This window comes from Buteo buteo, chromosome 8 (genome assembly GCF_964188355.1).
Source record: "Buteo buteo chromosome 8, bButBut1.hap1.1, whole genome shotgun sequence".
Classification (NCBI taxonomy): domain Eukaryota; kingdom Metazoa; phylum Chordata; class Aves; order Accipitriformes; family Accipitridae; genus Buteo; species Buteo buteo.
Window position 1 is genome coordinate 43,595,347 of NC_134178.1, and position 18,257 is coordinate 43,613,603.

Genomic DNA, 18,257 nt, shown 5'->3' on the forward strand with positions numbered 1-18,257 from the left:
GTGCACTGATGTGATACTGGTTTAGGGGAAGGGAGGAAGCAGTGTGCGGAGAGACAGGCTAAGTTACTGTCAGTCAGTAAAAGCTCTCAGTTCCTCCTTCTTCCCACTGGTATCAGGATGAAAGTATTATTTTTAAAAAATAAACTTTACTTTAGCTGCTATTTAGCCTCCTAGTAACTTGAGCTCCCTCACTCTACCCAGAGGATGAACTAAAGATTGAAATTTATAATTTCAAGGTAGTGTATTATTTAGGAAGATTTTTGAAATAAATAGCATCATCTAGCAGGATGGTAATTGATTATTTTAAACATCTATCTCTAATCCCTTGAGTAATAGCATTAAATTAGGGAACATTCAACCATTTCCTTCAAGCAGTAATGTTCCTGGCAGAAATTTATTCTTGTCAAACACTTACCAACTCTCTTATTGCTATACAATGCATTTCAGTGGTGTTTCACTCTAAGGTATGTTGATAGAGTTTAATAACTTATCATTAGTAATATAGGAAATACTTTGCTTTTAAACTGCGCTTCATAAAGCTGAACTATACTAGAATCTAGTGAAAAAAGTTGTGGCAGTATCACATAGAAAAGTTGAAGATAAGAGACAGTTATCAACCATATAATTAATTTAACTGTGTATGCTGGTGACAGCTGATGGTAGGAGTTCATGCTTTAACTCAAGTAATTAAGGAGGACACAGTAATGCAACATTCTTCCATTCAGATGCCATCTGACTTAACTTTACTAATGGCTAAAGTGCTAGCTCTCTTTAAAGAGTGGGTATGTATGGGGGGGGGGGAATGACCCCAAACTATACAGAGTTTGGGAGAAACTGCAACTACTTTCTGTTCCTTCTGTCCTTCCAAGCTAAGAATACAGCGATCTTCTCTGCTCCTGTCTGTAAGACAGCTTCTCCAGCAGCCTGCAAGCCCAGGATACTTGATGAGGTAGGCAACAGGAGATGCCTCTGAGCATTAACCCCAAGCTACTCCAAAACAAACACAAATGCTTAGCTTTAGTTACTCCTAGGCCTTTTCTTATCTTTCATGTGGCCCTAGTGCTGCTGGCAGGACACAGGTACTTGGCAGTTTACAGTCAGGGGCCTTCTAGCAAAACACAGTACTGTGGCTTAGAGCCTATTCTTGTAGGAGTATAGTCTTCTCTAGCTTTTCCTCTTGTAATGTCATGCTTTATGTAGTATACCCTCACCTTTAATGCGTGTCTTAATTCTACCTTGATTGCTTCAGGAAGCATATTTGGGATAAGAAGCAGGCTCTCTGCTGCACATGGCTTTGTGCAACACCTTTCTTGCACCCAGCTTCAACTCTTGGAATCATAGAATAGTTTGGGTTGGAATGGATCTTTCATTCTTTCATTCAAGGTCATCTAGTCCAAGCCCTCTGCAGTGAGCAGGGACATCTTCAACAAAATTGGGTTGCTCAGAGCCCCATCCAATCCGACCTTGAATGTTTCCAGGGATGGGCAACCTGTTCCAGTGTTTCACCAAAAAATTTTGTCCTTATATCTAGTCTAAATCTACCCTCTTTTAGTTTAAAACCATTACCCCTTGTCCTATCACAACAGGCCTTACTAAAAAGCTTGTCCCCATCTTTCTTATAGGCCCCCTTTAAGTACTGAAAGGCCGCAATAAGGTGTCCCTGAGCTCTTGCAGTAGCTCAGTAGCATTTCCTACTTTCAGTACCACACAAATTTCACCTGTTTGTAATAGCTGTCTTAGCACCCCTTAAGCAATACTTCACAGCATTACCAGATAATTTCTTCCATTTACACACCTAAATGATAGTAGGCTTATACTTAAGCAACCAGTGGGAGAAAAGAGGCTCTCCAAGACTTAGCTGGGGAAATAGAGATGTGCAACAGAAAGCCAGAACCCTGAACCAGGGCTTTGGGTCACAGAGTTGATGAAGGTTCATGCTGTGCTTTTTCCTCCCCTTGCATGTAAGGCTGAAGGTAGGAAGGACTACTCATGAGCACAACCAGACTTCGTGCAACGTTTAGACTGACCTTACACTGTTTGCAGCGCAAGGGACAGAAGCACAGTGACACTTCCATAGCTCTAGGCTTTCTATTTTGCTCTGAGGGACTAAGTAAGGGGCCACAACACACGCTACCTAATTGGCAGGTGTGTTAAGATCCTTCTCCTTCCAAGGGAGCTAGGCATTATTTCTTAAGGGAAGCTGCCTCTCCCCTTCAAAATAGTACCTTTGTTATATCCTGGAGCAGGAGGAGCTCTGTGAGGTTTAAGGGCTAGGATTGTACCTTTCCATGCACAGTAGTATGAACTGCCCGCATACAGTCTTGTAGATGCGGCTGTCTTCCATGTTTACACAGGACCGCTACACAGAAAGAAGTCACAGAAGATAGTTGCAGCTTCCCCTATTGGTGAAAACACAGCAAGGAAATAGCTAGCACAGTTGGTCTCCCCAATATAAACTGGGCCATCCAGTAATGAACAGGGAGCAGAAGGGATGCCTGCTTAGCATCAGTGGCTGCTTAGATCAGTGTTCCTCCCCATTCCTCAAATGGGGCTGCTACTAAGCCTTATTCAGATGAACATTGAAAACAAGTCCACTCTAATACTTGGTCAGCTCAGACTAGGAAAAAAAAATAAAATTAGTCCCTATCTTAGCCACTCTATCATGCGAGGATGTCATAATAAATGGATGGTTTTTTTGTCTGGTAACGAAACTGCTCTAGCTTCAGGCCAATTCTCAGAAGAACAGCTTCATCCCACCATTTTGCCATGACCTGGGAGAAGATGAGAGAAAGAAAAGGGAAAAAAAAAAGAGAAAAGTAGCATCATCACATACAGATGCTCAGCAAAGCCCTGCAAAACTAATTTCCCCCCCCCCGCAACAGCATCAAAAGGACACATGCTTTCCCCTTTTACCCCGGTAAGTGTGGCATCAGTGCAATTGGGATAAAGGCAGCTGTATGACTTAAAAGACACAGACCTTTAATTTACATGAGACCCATTTCAAGAGGGAGGAGAGCAAGGAAGGACTTAAAGAAGTTACAGAACTGAGAAATAAGGAAAAGAGAGGAAAGAGTAGTGACATAGTGGGTACTGATGCAAGTAGACAGGGAGACAGAGAAAGCTATCTCCCAGATACCTGAAGAGTCCCTCTGCCATTCAGGAGTGTTACTCTGAGGCAAGTCTCTTCACCCGCAACTTAAAACTTTATTACCAGTACCTGCCAACTCCTCGAGTGTGCTGTGTCAAACAGCACGAATGTGGTTATAGTGATTCAGGACAAAGCCAGCTGGGGATTTTGTGACCCAGCATTCACAAAGAGCCAATACTCACCTGGAAGCTGATAGGAAGCCCAGCAGTAGAATATCCAACAGGGACCACAAGGCATGGAATCCCAGTGAAGTTACCAAGCTGCATGAACCTGGGGGAAAAGCTGTCATCAGCATTCCTGCCCTAGGACAGCAGTAAAGTCATCCTTTTTTGGGAGAGACAGCTAGGATCAATCTCTCCTGCTCTACAGTCTCTCCTTCAGTTAGTACAGCTAGTCTCCAGCTGTTCCCAAACTTTTGCTTCCGTAGTGCAAGCAGCACTCTTCTTACCTCATGGACCGGACTGTGAATGATGAATCGCTGCTCCCAGTCAAGAGGTCAGATTCATAGATTCTTGGGGCAGTAGAAGCAACAGCTGTGGAGGAATCACAGAATGATTGAGATGATCGAAAGGGACCTCAGGAGGTCATCTTGTCTAACCCTCTGTCTCAAGGACAGTCAGCTAGAGCAGGTTGCCCCGGACCATGTCCAGATGGCTTTTGAATATCCCCAGGGACGGAGATTCCACAGCCTCTCTGGGCAACCTGATCCAGTGCTTAAAGAGCAAAGGAAGAGTCAGGCAGTGGGCAGTCTTCAAGGAACAGCTCAGTTCATTAAAGCCACATGTTTGATATACATTGGTGATGCAAACTCACGCCCCTGGAACACAATCAATTTGCTGGGATTTATGAATTAAGCAGTTAGTTTCTATTTAGAGCAAGAACATCTTCATACATAAATAGATGTCCAGTCCCTCCAGTGTAAACGTGCTGGCTCTGCAGCTCCTGTTTCAAGTACCAAGGAGTTTCTCATGGCCATGGATATAGGCAGTAAGTCTAGAAATACACAGCAGTCTAACCAGGCTGCATTTTCTTCTAAAGGCTTGAGGCACAGCAAAGTCTTTGCAAAAAGTCATGCTCTTAAAATTGGGAAGGGAAAGTTACTGGAGTGACTGTTCTTAAAATGCACCACAGAGCTGTTGGGGACCAGCTCTTTGGCCAAGGCTGCCAATACCTGGTGTAAGGATACAGTTCACAGTGGTGAAGATCTCTTGCAAAAATCTCATGCTCCGAGTTCTCTGTCGATTTGCCTGCAAGCAGAGAGACTACTGTCTGACCAGGCCCTCTTGGTTCACAAGGCTCATGTTTGATGACGACGGACTCTGCCCATCAGAACCTATGCCTTTGCAAAAGACGACACAATTGCTGCGGTTTGGAATCAAGGCGCAGGACACCACTCCAGGTGGCATGTCCTCTGTGGTGCCCCACCATTCAGCATGTTTTCACAGGAGAGGGCAGTACAGCTGGATCATACCTTTTGGAATGTATGGGGAGGTTAAGAGAATCCTCTACCTCACCTTTACAATTTCACTAGGTGCCTCCCTTCAGCCTTCACCACAGTATGTTCCTTACCGTAATGTAATCCAGAGCTGTGAACTGGGAAGCCAAGGCCAGGTTAGCCCGAGTGTCCAAATTCTGAAAGAGAAAACATCGATCATGGCTCTGCTTGCAAGAAACTGAGTGTGACAGCCCAGGAGGTCTTCCAGGTCTGCTCTCCTGTATCAGTAGTCATCCAACGGGTGGTTCGTCATACAAAAAGCAGGAGAGCCTCAGGTTTCTCACTGATGTGACACTTGTTCTGTATCAGCTGGGACAACTACTGGCACTGATCCAAGCTGCTGGTACTTACCATTTCGTGGAAGTGTTTATTGAAGTCAGGTTGCAGGAAATCCCTCATCTCACTGAGAATGCAGATTACATGTGCTACTCGCACTTCCTCCATCTCTGGAAGAGACACGTCAACCACACTGGCTCCCAAACTCTGCAAGTGCTCCACAGCTGTGTACAGAACAGGTAAAGCACAGATAGCATCCCTGAGTTCACCAAACTTTATAGAAGGGCTGCAAATCCCCACCCCCTTGAGAAGCTAAGAGACCCCACAGGCCATTACAAAGCCAGCATCTTCAGTGCATCATGTGCCATGCAGACTGCTGCAGCTGCTTCTCGTAGGTAAATGCCTTCAGTCTAGCTAGATCTCAGTATTCCAACAGGGCAGGGATAGGGACTTGCAGACCAGTTCCTAACTTAACTGCTACATTTCTAGCATGTTCATCTCCTCCCTCTAGCCCCCCCAGTTAACCCAAAGAGTAAAGGTAGACAGACAATGCTTCCCCACACATTTGACTTGACCAGTATTCTATCAGCATGAAGTGATTATTTAGCATCATGAGATTCCCATTCAAAGCCTCTTCTGAACCATAACAGTAGAGAACTCGGGGGATACTCAAGAGACCAGGTCAACAGTACAGGTTCACTAAATCCTGATGCACTTTAGCAAGGCTGAACACCAAGACTTTGGGATAAGTGAATCTTTTGCTGTCTGAAAAGAATCCCCTTCTTTGTTTGACCCCAGCTTCTTCATAAATACCCAAGCTTGCCTGTTTCACTGGCTTATGGTGCATCTCTCGTAAGAAAACTCTACACATGTATAAGCGTGAGTGTCTGTGGAAATAAGGAGGCTGAAGAAAATCCAGGCAAACAGCCAGAATAACATGAACTATCTCTGCTCCAGTGCATAGGAGGCCAACTACTATACCAGGCATTGTAGAGTCTTTCTGCCCCAGCCCCAAGCACTCACCAGGGTCAATTTTTCTTAGTCTAAAATCTGACAAAGCCACCTTAAAGGCACCATTTGGCTGATTTCAAGGAAATACCAGAGGACTGGATACATCACAAAGATCTAGCCTTGTCTTTCCTACTGAACATTATATTGTGAAACAAGTCCCTCCCTTAGAAGTCTTTTACCATTAAAGCTTGCACAGTAAGTATTACTGAACACAGATCTGTCTTTATACAGACAGAGGCTTAGCACACTGGACTGCATTCTTCCATTGTAACCCACCAAGCCTACAACTGCAGAGCTTTTTAACCCTCAGCAGTCAGGAGGGCTTCCCCAATACAAAGCTACTGCTGTTTGTCCAGCCAGACCTCTTTAAGCATCTGCCTTTAAGGACTTCAGGCGAGATCTTTTTAATGCATACATAAGAGGAGCACCAAGTGATACCATGACATCACGCAGAATAAGAGACTTACAGACTTTTCCTCTTTACCTTTCTCACAGATGGACAGGACTTCAGCATCACATGCCTAGAGAATAAGAGGAAAGAACTAAGTAGACTTTAGTAACTGCTCTCCTCTCCTTGGTGAGCACACTCACCAGGACTTTGGTCCTCATGGAGCTTTCCTTGTTCCTGTCCCTAATGGTAGTGAAACACAGCCCTCCAGGACTGCCTTAGGCCACCTACTCCAAAAGAAGAGCTTGCAGGTCATACCGCTAAAGAAAAGAGAAGGTTGTCTTTTCCAGAGGAGAGGATATTCCTCCTCTGCACTGGGGCAGAGCCAGAAAGAGTCCTTGTTTTTCTCCAGGGAAGAAATTCTGAGCACGTTTGTGGGGTTGCATTACAATTGCCAAGCGGTACTAGCTTGCAAGCCCAGTTTCTACATTGGAATGATGAAATACCACTCAGCAGTTACAGCATCATCAACAAATGGATAAATTAATTTTCCTCGTTTGATTTTAAACTGTCTTTTGTAATCAGTTCAGAAGCATTGCTTCCAATAGAAACAGCAGTATGAGGAAGCATACTGCCATCAACTGTACAGTTGTTACCTTTCCTCATGCCTCCAACAGACTTACTCAAAAGGCTGCCTTAGGGAAAAAAAATCTATCCCTGTAGATGTTTTCAACCAGGCTATATTCTCTTCCAATTATAGGACTATATATGAGAAGCTCTAATGATAGCAGGCAAGAGAACAGTGAATGCACTGAATTCCTTTAGAATCTGATTTTGCAAAGCAGTGGAAAGAGAGAGATAGAACAGGCACCTTAAAAAACGTCCAGTCCACTCCCAGTTTTAAGCCTTTCAGGTCAGGAGCACACATACCAGATAGGGTTGCTTTGGGCTGTTTTAGTCCTGCAGGGAACAAACAAGAGTTCCTCCTTTTATCTAGGATGCCTCTAGGAAGGCAAAGCACCTGGGCTCAGGGAGGGAGCAGGCTCACCTACCATATGGATAGAGCGGATCTGGCTCAGCAAGGATACTGTAAACAATGGCTGCATCTGCCACTGAGGTACAGATAGGGCCTGTAAAAGAGAGATCAGTTGTAAAAATCTGACGAGGGGTAAATAGTACCTTCCTCCCAAGGTCTTTTGCAGGCCATGTTGCCACCCCTATGAGACCACCACACAGCAAGGTCCCTGAAGTGGAGCACAAGTCCTCTTACCTACGCTGACTGTGGAGTAGGAGAGTGGCAAGCTGCCTTGACAACTGATGCGCCCAAACGTACCTAGAGAAAAAGAAATGGGCATTTAGCTAGATATCAGCAGTCGCTGGCAAGATCTGACCTAGATGGCTCTGGTGCACCCAGTCAGTAAGCAACATACCCCTGTGCCAGTTACTTTTATGTTTGCCATTTCAGAGACCAGTCGCTCATCTTTCAGTACCCTATTCTGCTGACCACGATCTGTCTCATCAGTGAAACAGATGCATTCAACAGTGAAACTGTTTTCCCCCATAAGAAATTATTTAGTTGAGGGGAAATATTTGCAGGGACGTTTTGAAATACATGCATTTAAATATGCAGAAGCAGCATATGGTATGGAGGATGGAGACACAGGAGCAGGATTATCAACAGTGGGGAGATGCCACCCCCTGGGAGATCTCACACACTTTGCCAGTGAGACTTCATGCCTACACCAGTTGTCTTCTGTGAGTACTTGTATCACCTTTCTGACCAGTTTCATTTTTGTCATCATCATTATCATCTTCCTCAGGTGAATCAAGATTAATCAAGTTGATCACATGTGAAGGATGGAAAAAGGGGCTGAGTATCTGCTCTCAGATGAAGCAGCTGAGATCCTTTGGAATGATAAACCATTCTCAAAAGCCAGCATCTCTTCCAAGTGACAATCCTGCCTTGCCACCTTCCACACTGTAGACACTGCCCTGTGCACTTCTTATGTCCTCTGCACATTCTACTTGATTACATTCTTACTGCAAAAACTGCATTGCTACTTCTTGTAATACTGAGATAAGAGGGAATGGCTACATCCTGGTTTCATACAAGCCTATTACCAGGTTTAACTTACCAGATACAAATCTGAGCAGCATCAGCCTCTCCGTATAATTGGGATGATGGCGAACCATCGTGGGTGGAGATGCTTTTCACCAGCTCACTACAGATGCCCAACTATGTTGGGAACACGTCCCAGCAAAGAAGCAAGATTGAAGAGGGACCAGTAGGTAGAAAGAAAAGCAGCACGTTTTATTTAGCAGTTGACTCAAGTAAGTTAGGGTTTTTTTGCACATCTGTTCAATACCTGGTACTGAAAATACTTCCACTCTGTCAGTGCAACCCACGTGACTCTCAGGGTGTTAGACAAGTTTTGCTTGACAGGAATTAATGGACTATGCCTGACTTGTTTGTGGCATTCTATGTGACACAGCAAACAAGACACACATCCCCTCCACGATTAAAGGGCTCTACCTTTCAGGCCCACCACACCACAGAACGAAGCAGGAATCCTCACGGAGCCACCTCCATCTGTGCCAATAGCCACTGGGCAGAGACCTACAAAAAAACCCCACATGTTGGCTTGTGATCAGAGAGACATCGTGTTGCCCTATCCATTCTACCAGCAGCTGTAGCCAAGACAGCACACAGAGTGCTCTGTTCAGCTAGGAGTTCCTTTCAGCTTCTAAACCCCCTCATAAAAACCAAATGCCTAAGGTACTTTGGCTCAGGACCTTCCTCCCACCACCCCTGAACTCCATTTAGGACCACCTACCTGCTGCTACAGCTGCTGCTGACCCACTGGAGCTCCCACCTGGGAAGTGGTTAGGCTTGTAGGGATTCCTAGGGATCTTGTGGTACCTGAAGCAGACAAATAGTGTTGAATTTTTTCATAGGAAGGACCATGTGCAGTACAGGGCAGGAAAAGATCCAGAAACACAGCTCAGGGATTCTGATCTCTTAGTAAAGAGATACCATTAAATTCCAGATAGTGCTATGTCCGTAGAAAACAAGATGCAAAAAAGACTTCTGCCTCAGAGTCCAATCTCTTGTTACCATAAGCAGCCTACCCAAAAGAGACAGACTCAAAGCAAGAGAAAGGACGCCACTCCAGCTCTTCTGTCTGTGACAGCACTGTGCCGTTACTGCATGCCACGGTGCATTATGCAACTCCAAAAGGTGGAGCAGTCGGTGGCCAGCAATTCTTACAGACAAGCAAGTCAGCATCCCCAGCTCTGCCCTTTATCCCAGAGCAGCAGCTCCCAGTGTCTCCAGTCTGACCACAGTCCCCAGACACCAAAGAGACCTGCCAGGTGGCAGGGTATCCAACTGACCTCACACAGTGAGGAAATGCCCTGGCACGTTGTTGCAGCTGAGGGGGAGCCCCAGTTCTATCCAGCTGCACAGGCACAAAGCGTGGCTCTACACATGGCTTATCAAGGTTGTGAGGACCACAGGTCTGGAATAGCAGTTCTCAGCTTGGTTATAGCTGGAGAATTTACAACAGTAAAGCAAATTCCAGTGAGCCTGGTTTAGCTAGGAAATAAAATTACTATGTTCTCCTGAGATGACTGTACTTTTTCTCACTGTTCTGGGCCTTCAGCCACTACTGTGACTGAGCATTAGCTTACTATTTATTTGTTTTCTGTCACCGCTTTTGTCTACCACTCATCCTGTAAACATTCACACCTCCAGGCCTATAGGGCCCAGCAAACCAAGTTCCTTACTCAGCAGAAGCCACTTGGATCCCCTCCTTCCTTTGGTTTCAGGAGCCTTCAGGCTTCCACGACTACTCTGACCCTCAAATATACAATGCTGGGTTTTCATACCCCCGGGGTTCTCCCTGCACAAGATGTCTCCATCAGTTTTATTCTCACATGCTTGCTCTATTTTTGTACCCTTCCCTGTCAGTTCTGGACAGACTTTTAGGTACTTCTAGACCAGGGGAAAGAGAGGGGAAAGGGATTTTTACCTATTGGGGTTGCATCCAGTTGTTCCAGTCCCTAGTTCGTGCATGTTTGAGACCCCAATAATGATAGCCCCAGCCTCTCGCAGCTTCTTGGTCACAGTAGCATCTTCTGTTTCGGGCTCCGTCCCAAGATACACTGTTCCCACTCGGTGATGGTAAGGTACCTTAGCAAGAAGACACCTTATTACTCATCCTAAAACCCTGGCAAGGTAGGCAGGCAGATGTGCACGCTCCACGTGCACACTTCAACTCCACAACAGATCCCAGACATTAGGACCCACAGAAGTAAGTAAGGGCTAGGAAGCTTCACTCTTTAACTTGTCCTGTGTTGGAGAGACACTTAACCCTTCAATATTTGGTCCTTCTCCCATGCAGAGGAGTCCTTTTAATACCATGATACAAAGGAGCAGAAACATGTAGATGGTCAAAAAGTCTGCCTCCCTGCAGCTCTCTTTTCAATTTTTCTACAGACAGAGCTGCAGCGTTTCAGATCTGCAGTGTTTTGAAGCAAGGCACCAAGATTAGATGAATGCCAAAATACCAGATGGACTCATTTTCAGGGTATGCTAAGTATTCTTCACTTTGAGGCAGCAATGGAAGAATCTGTACATAAACAGGACTCCCACCCTATGGGTAGGTCTCTGCAGAGCCTATGACAGCTTGACTGTACTGCCAGGAGTATTTAATGGTAACTGTTGTTTGGCCACAGGCAAAACTCCTTGTGAGTGGGGCTTTTCAAAGTAACTTGCATATTTCTGACACATGTCCTTTAAGGTAAGGAGAGAGGGATGCTTTGCCAGTGGAGCAGAGTCAGTGCCTGAGAAATACAGTTATACCCACTGCTACAGATGCTTTTATACATTCTCATTTCACCACAAGAGGGACTGTTTCTCACCCCCACCCTCTACTCCCCATGGATTAAAGAGATCAGTACAAGTTACAGAACACGTCTGTTGTATCCAACATCTGTCTTCACCTGGCAAAACTTGTTAATCCTACTCATTACAAACCCACATACTACCCCTTATTACAAACATATTCTCAGGCTTCTGCTGAGGAGTTGGCCTTAAAACCTTGTCACAGTGAGTTGTCTAGGTTGACCACCTGCAGCATGAACCGACAGCTAGACAAGGAAACTCACCACTTTGAACTCTTCTTTCAGACACACTGGGATGCCATCCAGATAAGACAGCGTATGCTTATTTCTGTAACGAGCAGTGGAGGCCTCAGCCATCTGCACAGAGAAAAAAAAAGTGTATGTTATATATATTTAGTTGAGCTGAAGGTCATTACCAGTATCAGAACAGATACAAAAAACAGTTTTGTCAGGCTGCTACTAAGCCAAACTATAAAAGTTTCTTTCTCCTTCCACCATATGCTGATGGGAAACTACTACTTGGAAGCATCTATGCTAACGGATGCCACATAAGCACACAAGTCCCATTTTAAACATAGTCATCCAGCAGGAAACAGATTGCTTTAATGCTACCTCTCTTTGCAGGAAGGAAAGCAAACTTGTTTGTAGTCGTCTACACAAGGAGGGAGGAAAAGCGTACATATTATTCTGTGCAATATATCAGCAGAAGAGCCTCGGCTTGTTTTCTACCAGAGGCAGACATTACCAGCATTATTTGCTCCTGGTCCCATTGCACTATCGCTCTGAGTGGGGGCGTGGATTTGTCGCAGTCCTCCAACATGGCAATGATGTTCTTCGCTACCTGAGATGGCGTCAGCTTCCCACTCCTACAGGACAGGAGAAGTTGGGACCTTGTTACAAGACGCCCACACACCACACCAACACACAGGTTTTGTCTCTCATGAAGCAAGATGGCAGCTGTCACAGCTGTAAGTAAGAACTAGATAAGAATCTGTGTGTGGTGACAATTTCAACACAGCTGACACCATCAAGACAGGACACTCCCTTCCTTAAGGGGAGAATTTGCCTACACAGCACACCCCCAACCCTTAAAGTAGGGGCAGGAGCTAGGAGAGTTACCCAGATAAACAGGGAAGGACAGCTGACAGCTTTAAGAAGAGTCCTCAAGCTCCTGAAAGCCTGAGGCTATGAAACTCCCCGTATCATGAGCTGAGACCAAGAGGCCAGCCCCCTTTATACAAGCCTTCCATTACAGAGAAGGGGCTCCCAGCAGTACCATCATAACTCCCTTTCAACAAACAGGCCTTCCCTCCCTCCTGGCAAAAGGCTAAGTTACACCACAAACACATCTACCTCTGGCTGACACAAAAGCCTCACAGTCAGGATGCACCTATAACACCAGACTGCAGTGTCAGCCTTTTGCTCCAAGGCCACAGCCTGCTGGCAGAGGTTGTCCTTGACGAACAAAGGCCAGGAGGACAAGAGGATTTATCTGAGCATTCCACACCTGGCACATGTCCCAGAGGCAGCTGAGCTGTCCCAGAGTTACTGAGCAGCCAACAGTTCACAAAACCTCACAGTCAGGGATGTGCTTCCAGCTCTTTCCAAGCTGGACACGCTTACTGGGTGAAAGCAGGGAAACTGCTCCCAGGAGCACAAGCAGCTGGGGAACTAAGGGATTCTTCAGAGACCTACAGTATGTGCAACTCACATCATCCAGATGAACCTTCCTCTCCTTGTCACTCACATGTCTGGGTAAACACTGGGAGAGATTTCTGTGTACCTTGAAGACTGACAATAAGCCAAGGAAAGCAGCAATTAAATATCCTTGCAGGGCTTGTAAAAGTTGCGCCAGCTCTCCCAGTTGGCTTTCCTTCATTATTCTATTAGGGGGAAAGGACTACAGAGGGTGGCACTAAACGTTGGTGCCTCAAGGACAATCCTAACAAAGAGATGCCTGAGAGCTTGTGGAACAGTACTAGCCCACAGCAGGGGAACATGCGAGACAGGTTGCTTCCAGACCATAATTTCACCTACTGGTAGCAGTCCAGGTAGTCTTTGATCCCTTTGAAGCTAAACCCATCACTAGCAGAATCAGACCTGCAAAGAAAGAATTAAAAGGGCAATTGTGAACCATCAAAGCCACCTCTGTTTAGACCTGTAGACTTCAGCATCACAGTCCAATGCAGGTTTGGGCATCACTCAGTCACAGTAAACCTGCTGGTCACTGTTTGGACCGCTAGCCTATGGATTTCAGCTCGCACTCTGTCAGACTCCTTGCACACATACCAGACACCAGGTACACTAAGGGTGCCAAAGAAATATGGGGTCAGTCTTGCTGACATGTTCTAGTTGCTTCATATTTCTACTGCAACACAGCAGTTATTAAACTGTTCAAAACTTATTCCAGGTTTACATTTGCTACTCACCACTGCAACATTACAGAATAGCTAGAATATACTCATAAACCTATTCCCAGGATCTCTGTCACAAGTTCGATCCAGAGATATTCAGCAGCATATACAGTGTGTGGTGCGGGAGGGGGAAACGCACTATACAGCACACACAAAGATACACATCAGCAAACTGCTTAAAAACTAAGTCAATGGCTCTAGCACATAAGAAACAGACTATTTCTCATCACAACAGGATGATTGTAAGATCATCTGAAGAGCTAGCTACAATTACTACTCCTGTGATGTCTCCATATCATCACCCAAACTAGAAGCCATATCCTGGAATAGGACAGCGTACGGCACCATGATGTGCTATGCAGGGAAGAGGTAAGGCTCCAGTAACCTGCCCTGTAATACTCAATGTATCACTGGTGGAGCTGGGCACACAAGAACCAGAAGGCTGCCCTCACCCTGACCAATGCCTAGAGGAAATACATCCCTCCCTCTAAAGTGAAGGAGCTGAAAGTTTTTCCCTGCTCTAGCTTAAGAACTCAAGCAGGGGGGAAGCTTAGTCCTGCTAAAAGCCCAGGTACACACAGAGAACCCACCCGCTGCAACGCTGATGAAGTGCAGCTCATAGACATTTTCAGTAACTATTGGATAGGGCCACAACTAAGAACCAAAACCAGATGGGGAGAGCATTCATAGCAGCTCAGCTGCTCCCACCTCAGCATCAGACCACAGCGAGACATGCGAGTCTGAGTAACATTTTGCCTGGAATCTAGTGGGATTTAATCAAGTACAGGCTGCAATCAAGAAGCTGAACCAGCTTTTATCCAAGCAACCTCACTAACAAAGCCTAATTTCTTGTGGATTGTTGTCTTTATAACCTATGTTCTTTCTCTCCTCCACACAACCCCTGTGTTCTCTTTGAGATTCCTTGCAGGCAAGAAACAGCACATCTGCAAACTCACTTAAAGGGATGTATGCACTTACTAGCCAACCACTAAGTGTATCTGTTCTAATAGTGCAACCAGAGCCCTGGCAAGGGCAGAATTTGGTCTCTCTACAATAAACAGACTCCCTGAAGCTTGTAGAAACTTCACATTGCTTGTAACTACCAGTGATTTATAAGTTACAACAGGAAAGATGACTGACAGCACTGTTTGTTTTGTAAAGCAGGTGGGTGCGGAAAACGATTTTAATCCAGATTACTGACAACAACAGCTTCCCACTAACATAATAGTGCCAACACGTTTTCTTCCACTCCACTCTTACCTATCACATACTGACCTTGCATCTATCAGCTGCTCGATAATATCCGAAGTGCTTTTAGCTTCAGACTTGTCTTCTGTAACCTCCGCAGCAACCTCTGGGATAAACGTGGGATCTTCATGAATGTCAAGTGAACGCATGAGCGAGAAGTTGTTCAGCCTGAAAAAGAGTCACTGCTAGAGTTTGCAAGCTCTACCATGACTAATTTTTCAGACTGTTCACAGGGAAACTTACCCAAGAACATTTTGTCTTAGCAGTCTGCGCTCACAGCAGGGAGTTGCAACAGTTACAAGATAATCTCTCACACCTTTTCTAAAGGCAGCATCAAATCTACTCTGATTGCTTAACAAAGCCTCCTACCACTTGACATAAGGCCAGCCAGCCTCCGTAAACCCAAACTAGGAAAGAAATGGTGAGAGCTTTCAATTCACTTTAATTAGTCATATCACCCACAGACCAATAAAGACAGGACTGGAGAGGAAAAGAAAAGGAGAAAGTAGTATAAGCCATACGTTCAAGCACTAACCCTGTTAAAACAGGCACCTCTTCAGACTTTTCTGTGATTTGCTTCAACACAGCTCATTTGCAACCAAATACAACAGGGATTGCAGTGCAAGTCCGGGACTTAGAACATGTAAAGCAAGGAAATCAAGACCGTGTCATAGGTGTCAAGGAATAATCTGCTGTATAACAGCAGTGACACTTATCTGGGTTTGATTCACTCAAAAAGCCATGCTCCAAGTAAAAATTCACAGGTACCAGTTGTGTGTAATGCATTTCTCCGCGTCCTGTGATCTGCATAGCTGACCCATCAAATAACGGGCAAACCATGTGAGCCAAGTGTGAGGCTAAGGTTCCTGACACCTCTTACCTGAGCAGCTCTCAGTGCAATGTACACTTGAAAGCACAGTTTCTAAACAACAACATAAGTGAGAGAGAAGGAGAAAAGGCTGACATAAAACAATATCTTTAAAAAGAACATACTAAAAACTCTGAACTTCATGTTTGTCCTCATTTCCCCACTACTACTATTCTTTTACCACTACTGGTGGTAAACACAGCAAATTTGCCCATCAACAAGCTTTGAAAGAAAGACTGCTCTTTCGCAAAGGAACAGAAAGGCAAAGAGGCAAGCTGGCAAATTTGGTTTCTCAGCACCTGCCTGAATGTGAAAAAAAGTTAATTTCTTCTGAGAGAGACCCATTCAAACCAGAGTAGTTAAAAAAAAAAAAATCTAGTAAACATCTATGAAATAATCTTGCTCATTCTCCAATCAAGTTATGCAGCTTCCCTCTTAGAAAAGGTCATTTCAGACAACCTGTAAGTGGCATGCAATGCAAGCACCTTAAAAAAAAAAACAAACCAAAAGAAACTTGGAGGGGAAGAAAACTCCCCACTCTTACCTTATTAACAGCGGCAGTAAGCAGATCTGCCCAAAAGCCTAGAAGAAAGTAAGCAGAAACATTGGTTTGCAGTAACTTTGACCCAAACACCTTCCTCACTAGACAAGGAATGCTGAATGTGCTCACAATTGCTGCAGTTTCAGAGCACCCTAGAGAGCGTGCAATGCTATGTAGTAAAAAAATAGCACAAATACTTGTATTTGAGGCCACAAAATTGGCCCAAAATGCTTTCCCCCCACCTCTCCTTTATATAATTATAAAGGGAGTATTCTTCTGGCTCTCCTGCCTTTGTCCATCCCCGACTTGGCACAGAAAGCCTGCAGCTACAGGCTGCAACCCTTTTAGGAGGCATCTACATAGTTCCCATCCCTTACTTTCTTTGTGTTCTGGAGATTATGCAAACATTGGATAAGGTAGAAGCTTATTATTATTTTGCTCATCCCACTGCTAGGATCAATCCTGTCGTTCAATGAGCTCCTGCAGTAAACCAAGTCAACTTGGAAAAGCATGAGAAATTTAGAGACTCCATGGTAGCAGACATCTGAAAACACTCTTTGAATACCTTGGTTCCCAGTGTAGCAACATCAGAGGTCCCAAAGAGACCAGCCTTGTTCTAGCCTGTCTTAATAGCTCAACAATGGACTTCAAAAACATGTTAAGGGATGCACAAATACAGTAAAGTCTGAAGCAAGGCTCACACCCCCAGATCCAAGAAATGATACGTTGCCTCACACATTGCATAAGAATTACAGTTCTCTTTTTGAAAAGGCATTGCTCCTAATCTACATCTAATCTTAGACAACACAGTCCCGTAGGAGATTGAGAATCTCATGTCCCCCCTCCAAGGGGGATGTCAGAAAAGGAAATAAGCCTAGGGCCACGCACTGGAAGCGGCTGCAAAGCAAAGGATAAAAAAGGTATTCTGATTGTTATATCCTGGAAGAAAGCCACTTACAAGGTATCCTCACAAATAAACACAGCCCATTGCTAGCTTTCACTCCAAGCCCAACCAGCCACCAAGCTCTGTAACAGGTCACGCTGTTGAAATGAGACTTTCGTGCCTAACCTTGACACCGGCTCAAAAGCAAAGGCCAAGCAGCAGCAGCAACAAAATCCACCTGCTTTCGGGCGGACGATGCCGCAAGGCGCTCACCGCCAAGGGGACGCAGGCTTTTCTCCCCCAGCACCCTGCCCTAACAGGACTCGCACCTCCTCCACACCAGCCCCAGCGGGAATCAACCCGCAGGCTTGCTGGCACGCCAAAGCCCACCCGAGGAGAGCAATGGCAGGACAGCTGCCTTCAGCCCCTTCCCAAAAACCCCACTCGAGAGGGCTGAAGGACCCGAATCCCTTCGTGTCCGAGGAAAGCCGGCGGCGGCTGTATTCTGTATTTGATGTCGGCTTCGGGCCCTCCGTGCCCAAAACCACTCGTGACACCCTCAACCAGAGGCCAGCTCCCTCCCTCCCCACAGCATCCCACCCTGGGGGGACGACGACAGGGTGAACCCGAAAGCACGCAGAGAGCCACAACCCGCCTACAATTTCCCAAGCAACCCCGGCTTTCACCGCCTCGTTTACCCGGCCCCTCGCCCCTACTCACCGTATTAGCCACATGGACGAAGAGGCGCAGCCCGGAGCCGCACAGCCGCGGGGCCCACTGTGGAGAAAAGGCGTGAGGTGAACGCCGGGCCCCGCTTCCCCGCCGCCCAGCCCGCCCGCCCGCTCCCTTCCCCGGCGCTCACGGGATCCCGAGGCGGGCTGCGGCCCCCCGCCTCGGCCCGGCCCGGTTGCCGGCGGTACAGCACGGTCCCAGCGCTGCCCGTGTACCGCCTCACGCAGCACAGGTAAGCGGCGGCCGGGAGCAAGGTGAGGAGGAAGAGCAGCAGCAACGCCGCCATGACGACCCTTTCCTTCCACCGAGCCAGGCGGCAGCGGGTCCTCCCTTTACCGGGGCGGTCCT

General features: G+C 46.1%; 1 protein-coding gene across 1 annotated transcript; it reads right to left on the minus strand.

Annotated features, from left to right (window-relative positions):
- Window positions 1-22: 22 nt before the first annotated feature.
- LOC142033863 (uncharacterized) lies at window positions 23-18,223 on the minus strand. Its single transcript, XM_075034377.1, has 20 exons — window positions 18,040-18,223; window positions 17,898-17,954; window positions 16,298-16,335; window positions 14,913-15,053; window positions 13,261-13,323; window positions 11,969-12,089; window positions 11,488-11,580; window positions 10,350-10,510; window positions 9,153-9,238; window positions 8,852-8,935; window positions 7,589-7,651; window positions 7,371-7,448; window positions 7,190-7,278; window positions 6,415-6,451; window positions 4,995-5,143; window positions 4,718-4,780; window positions 4,320-4,395; window positions 3,597-3,681; window positions 3,331-3,418; window positions 23-2,771 (listed from the first exon to the last, which is right to left on the minus strand). The coding sequence occupies exons 1-20, from the start codon at window positions 18,193-18,195 to the stop codon at window positions 2,661-2,663; spliced, it is 1,839 nt and encodes a 612-aa protein (XP_074890478.1). The 5' UTR covers window positions 18,196-18,223; the 3' UTR covers window positions 23-2,660.
- Between the last annotated feature and the right edge of the window lie 34 nt (window positions 18,224-18,257).

What these genes read in the sequence shown, in the direction of transcription:
- LOC142033863 (XM_075034377.1), bottom strand. Translation starts at nt 18,195, where the DNA reads ATGGCGGCGTTGCTGCTGCTCTTCCTCCTCACCTTGCTCCCGGCCGCC. An exon ending in AGCAGCAGCTGTAGCAGCAG is followed by an intron (nt 8,936 to 9,152) that starts GTAGGTGGTCCT and finishes GTTTTTTTGTAG; the next exon opens with GTCTCTGCCCAGTGGCTATT. An exon ending in CTACTCCACAGTCAGCGTAG is followed by an intron (nt 7,449 to 7,588) that starts GTAAGAGGACTT and finishes TCTCTTTTACAG; the next exon opens with GCCCTATCTGTACCTCAGTG.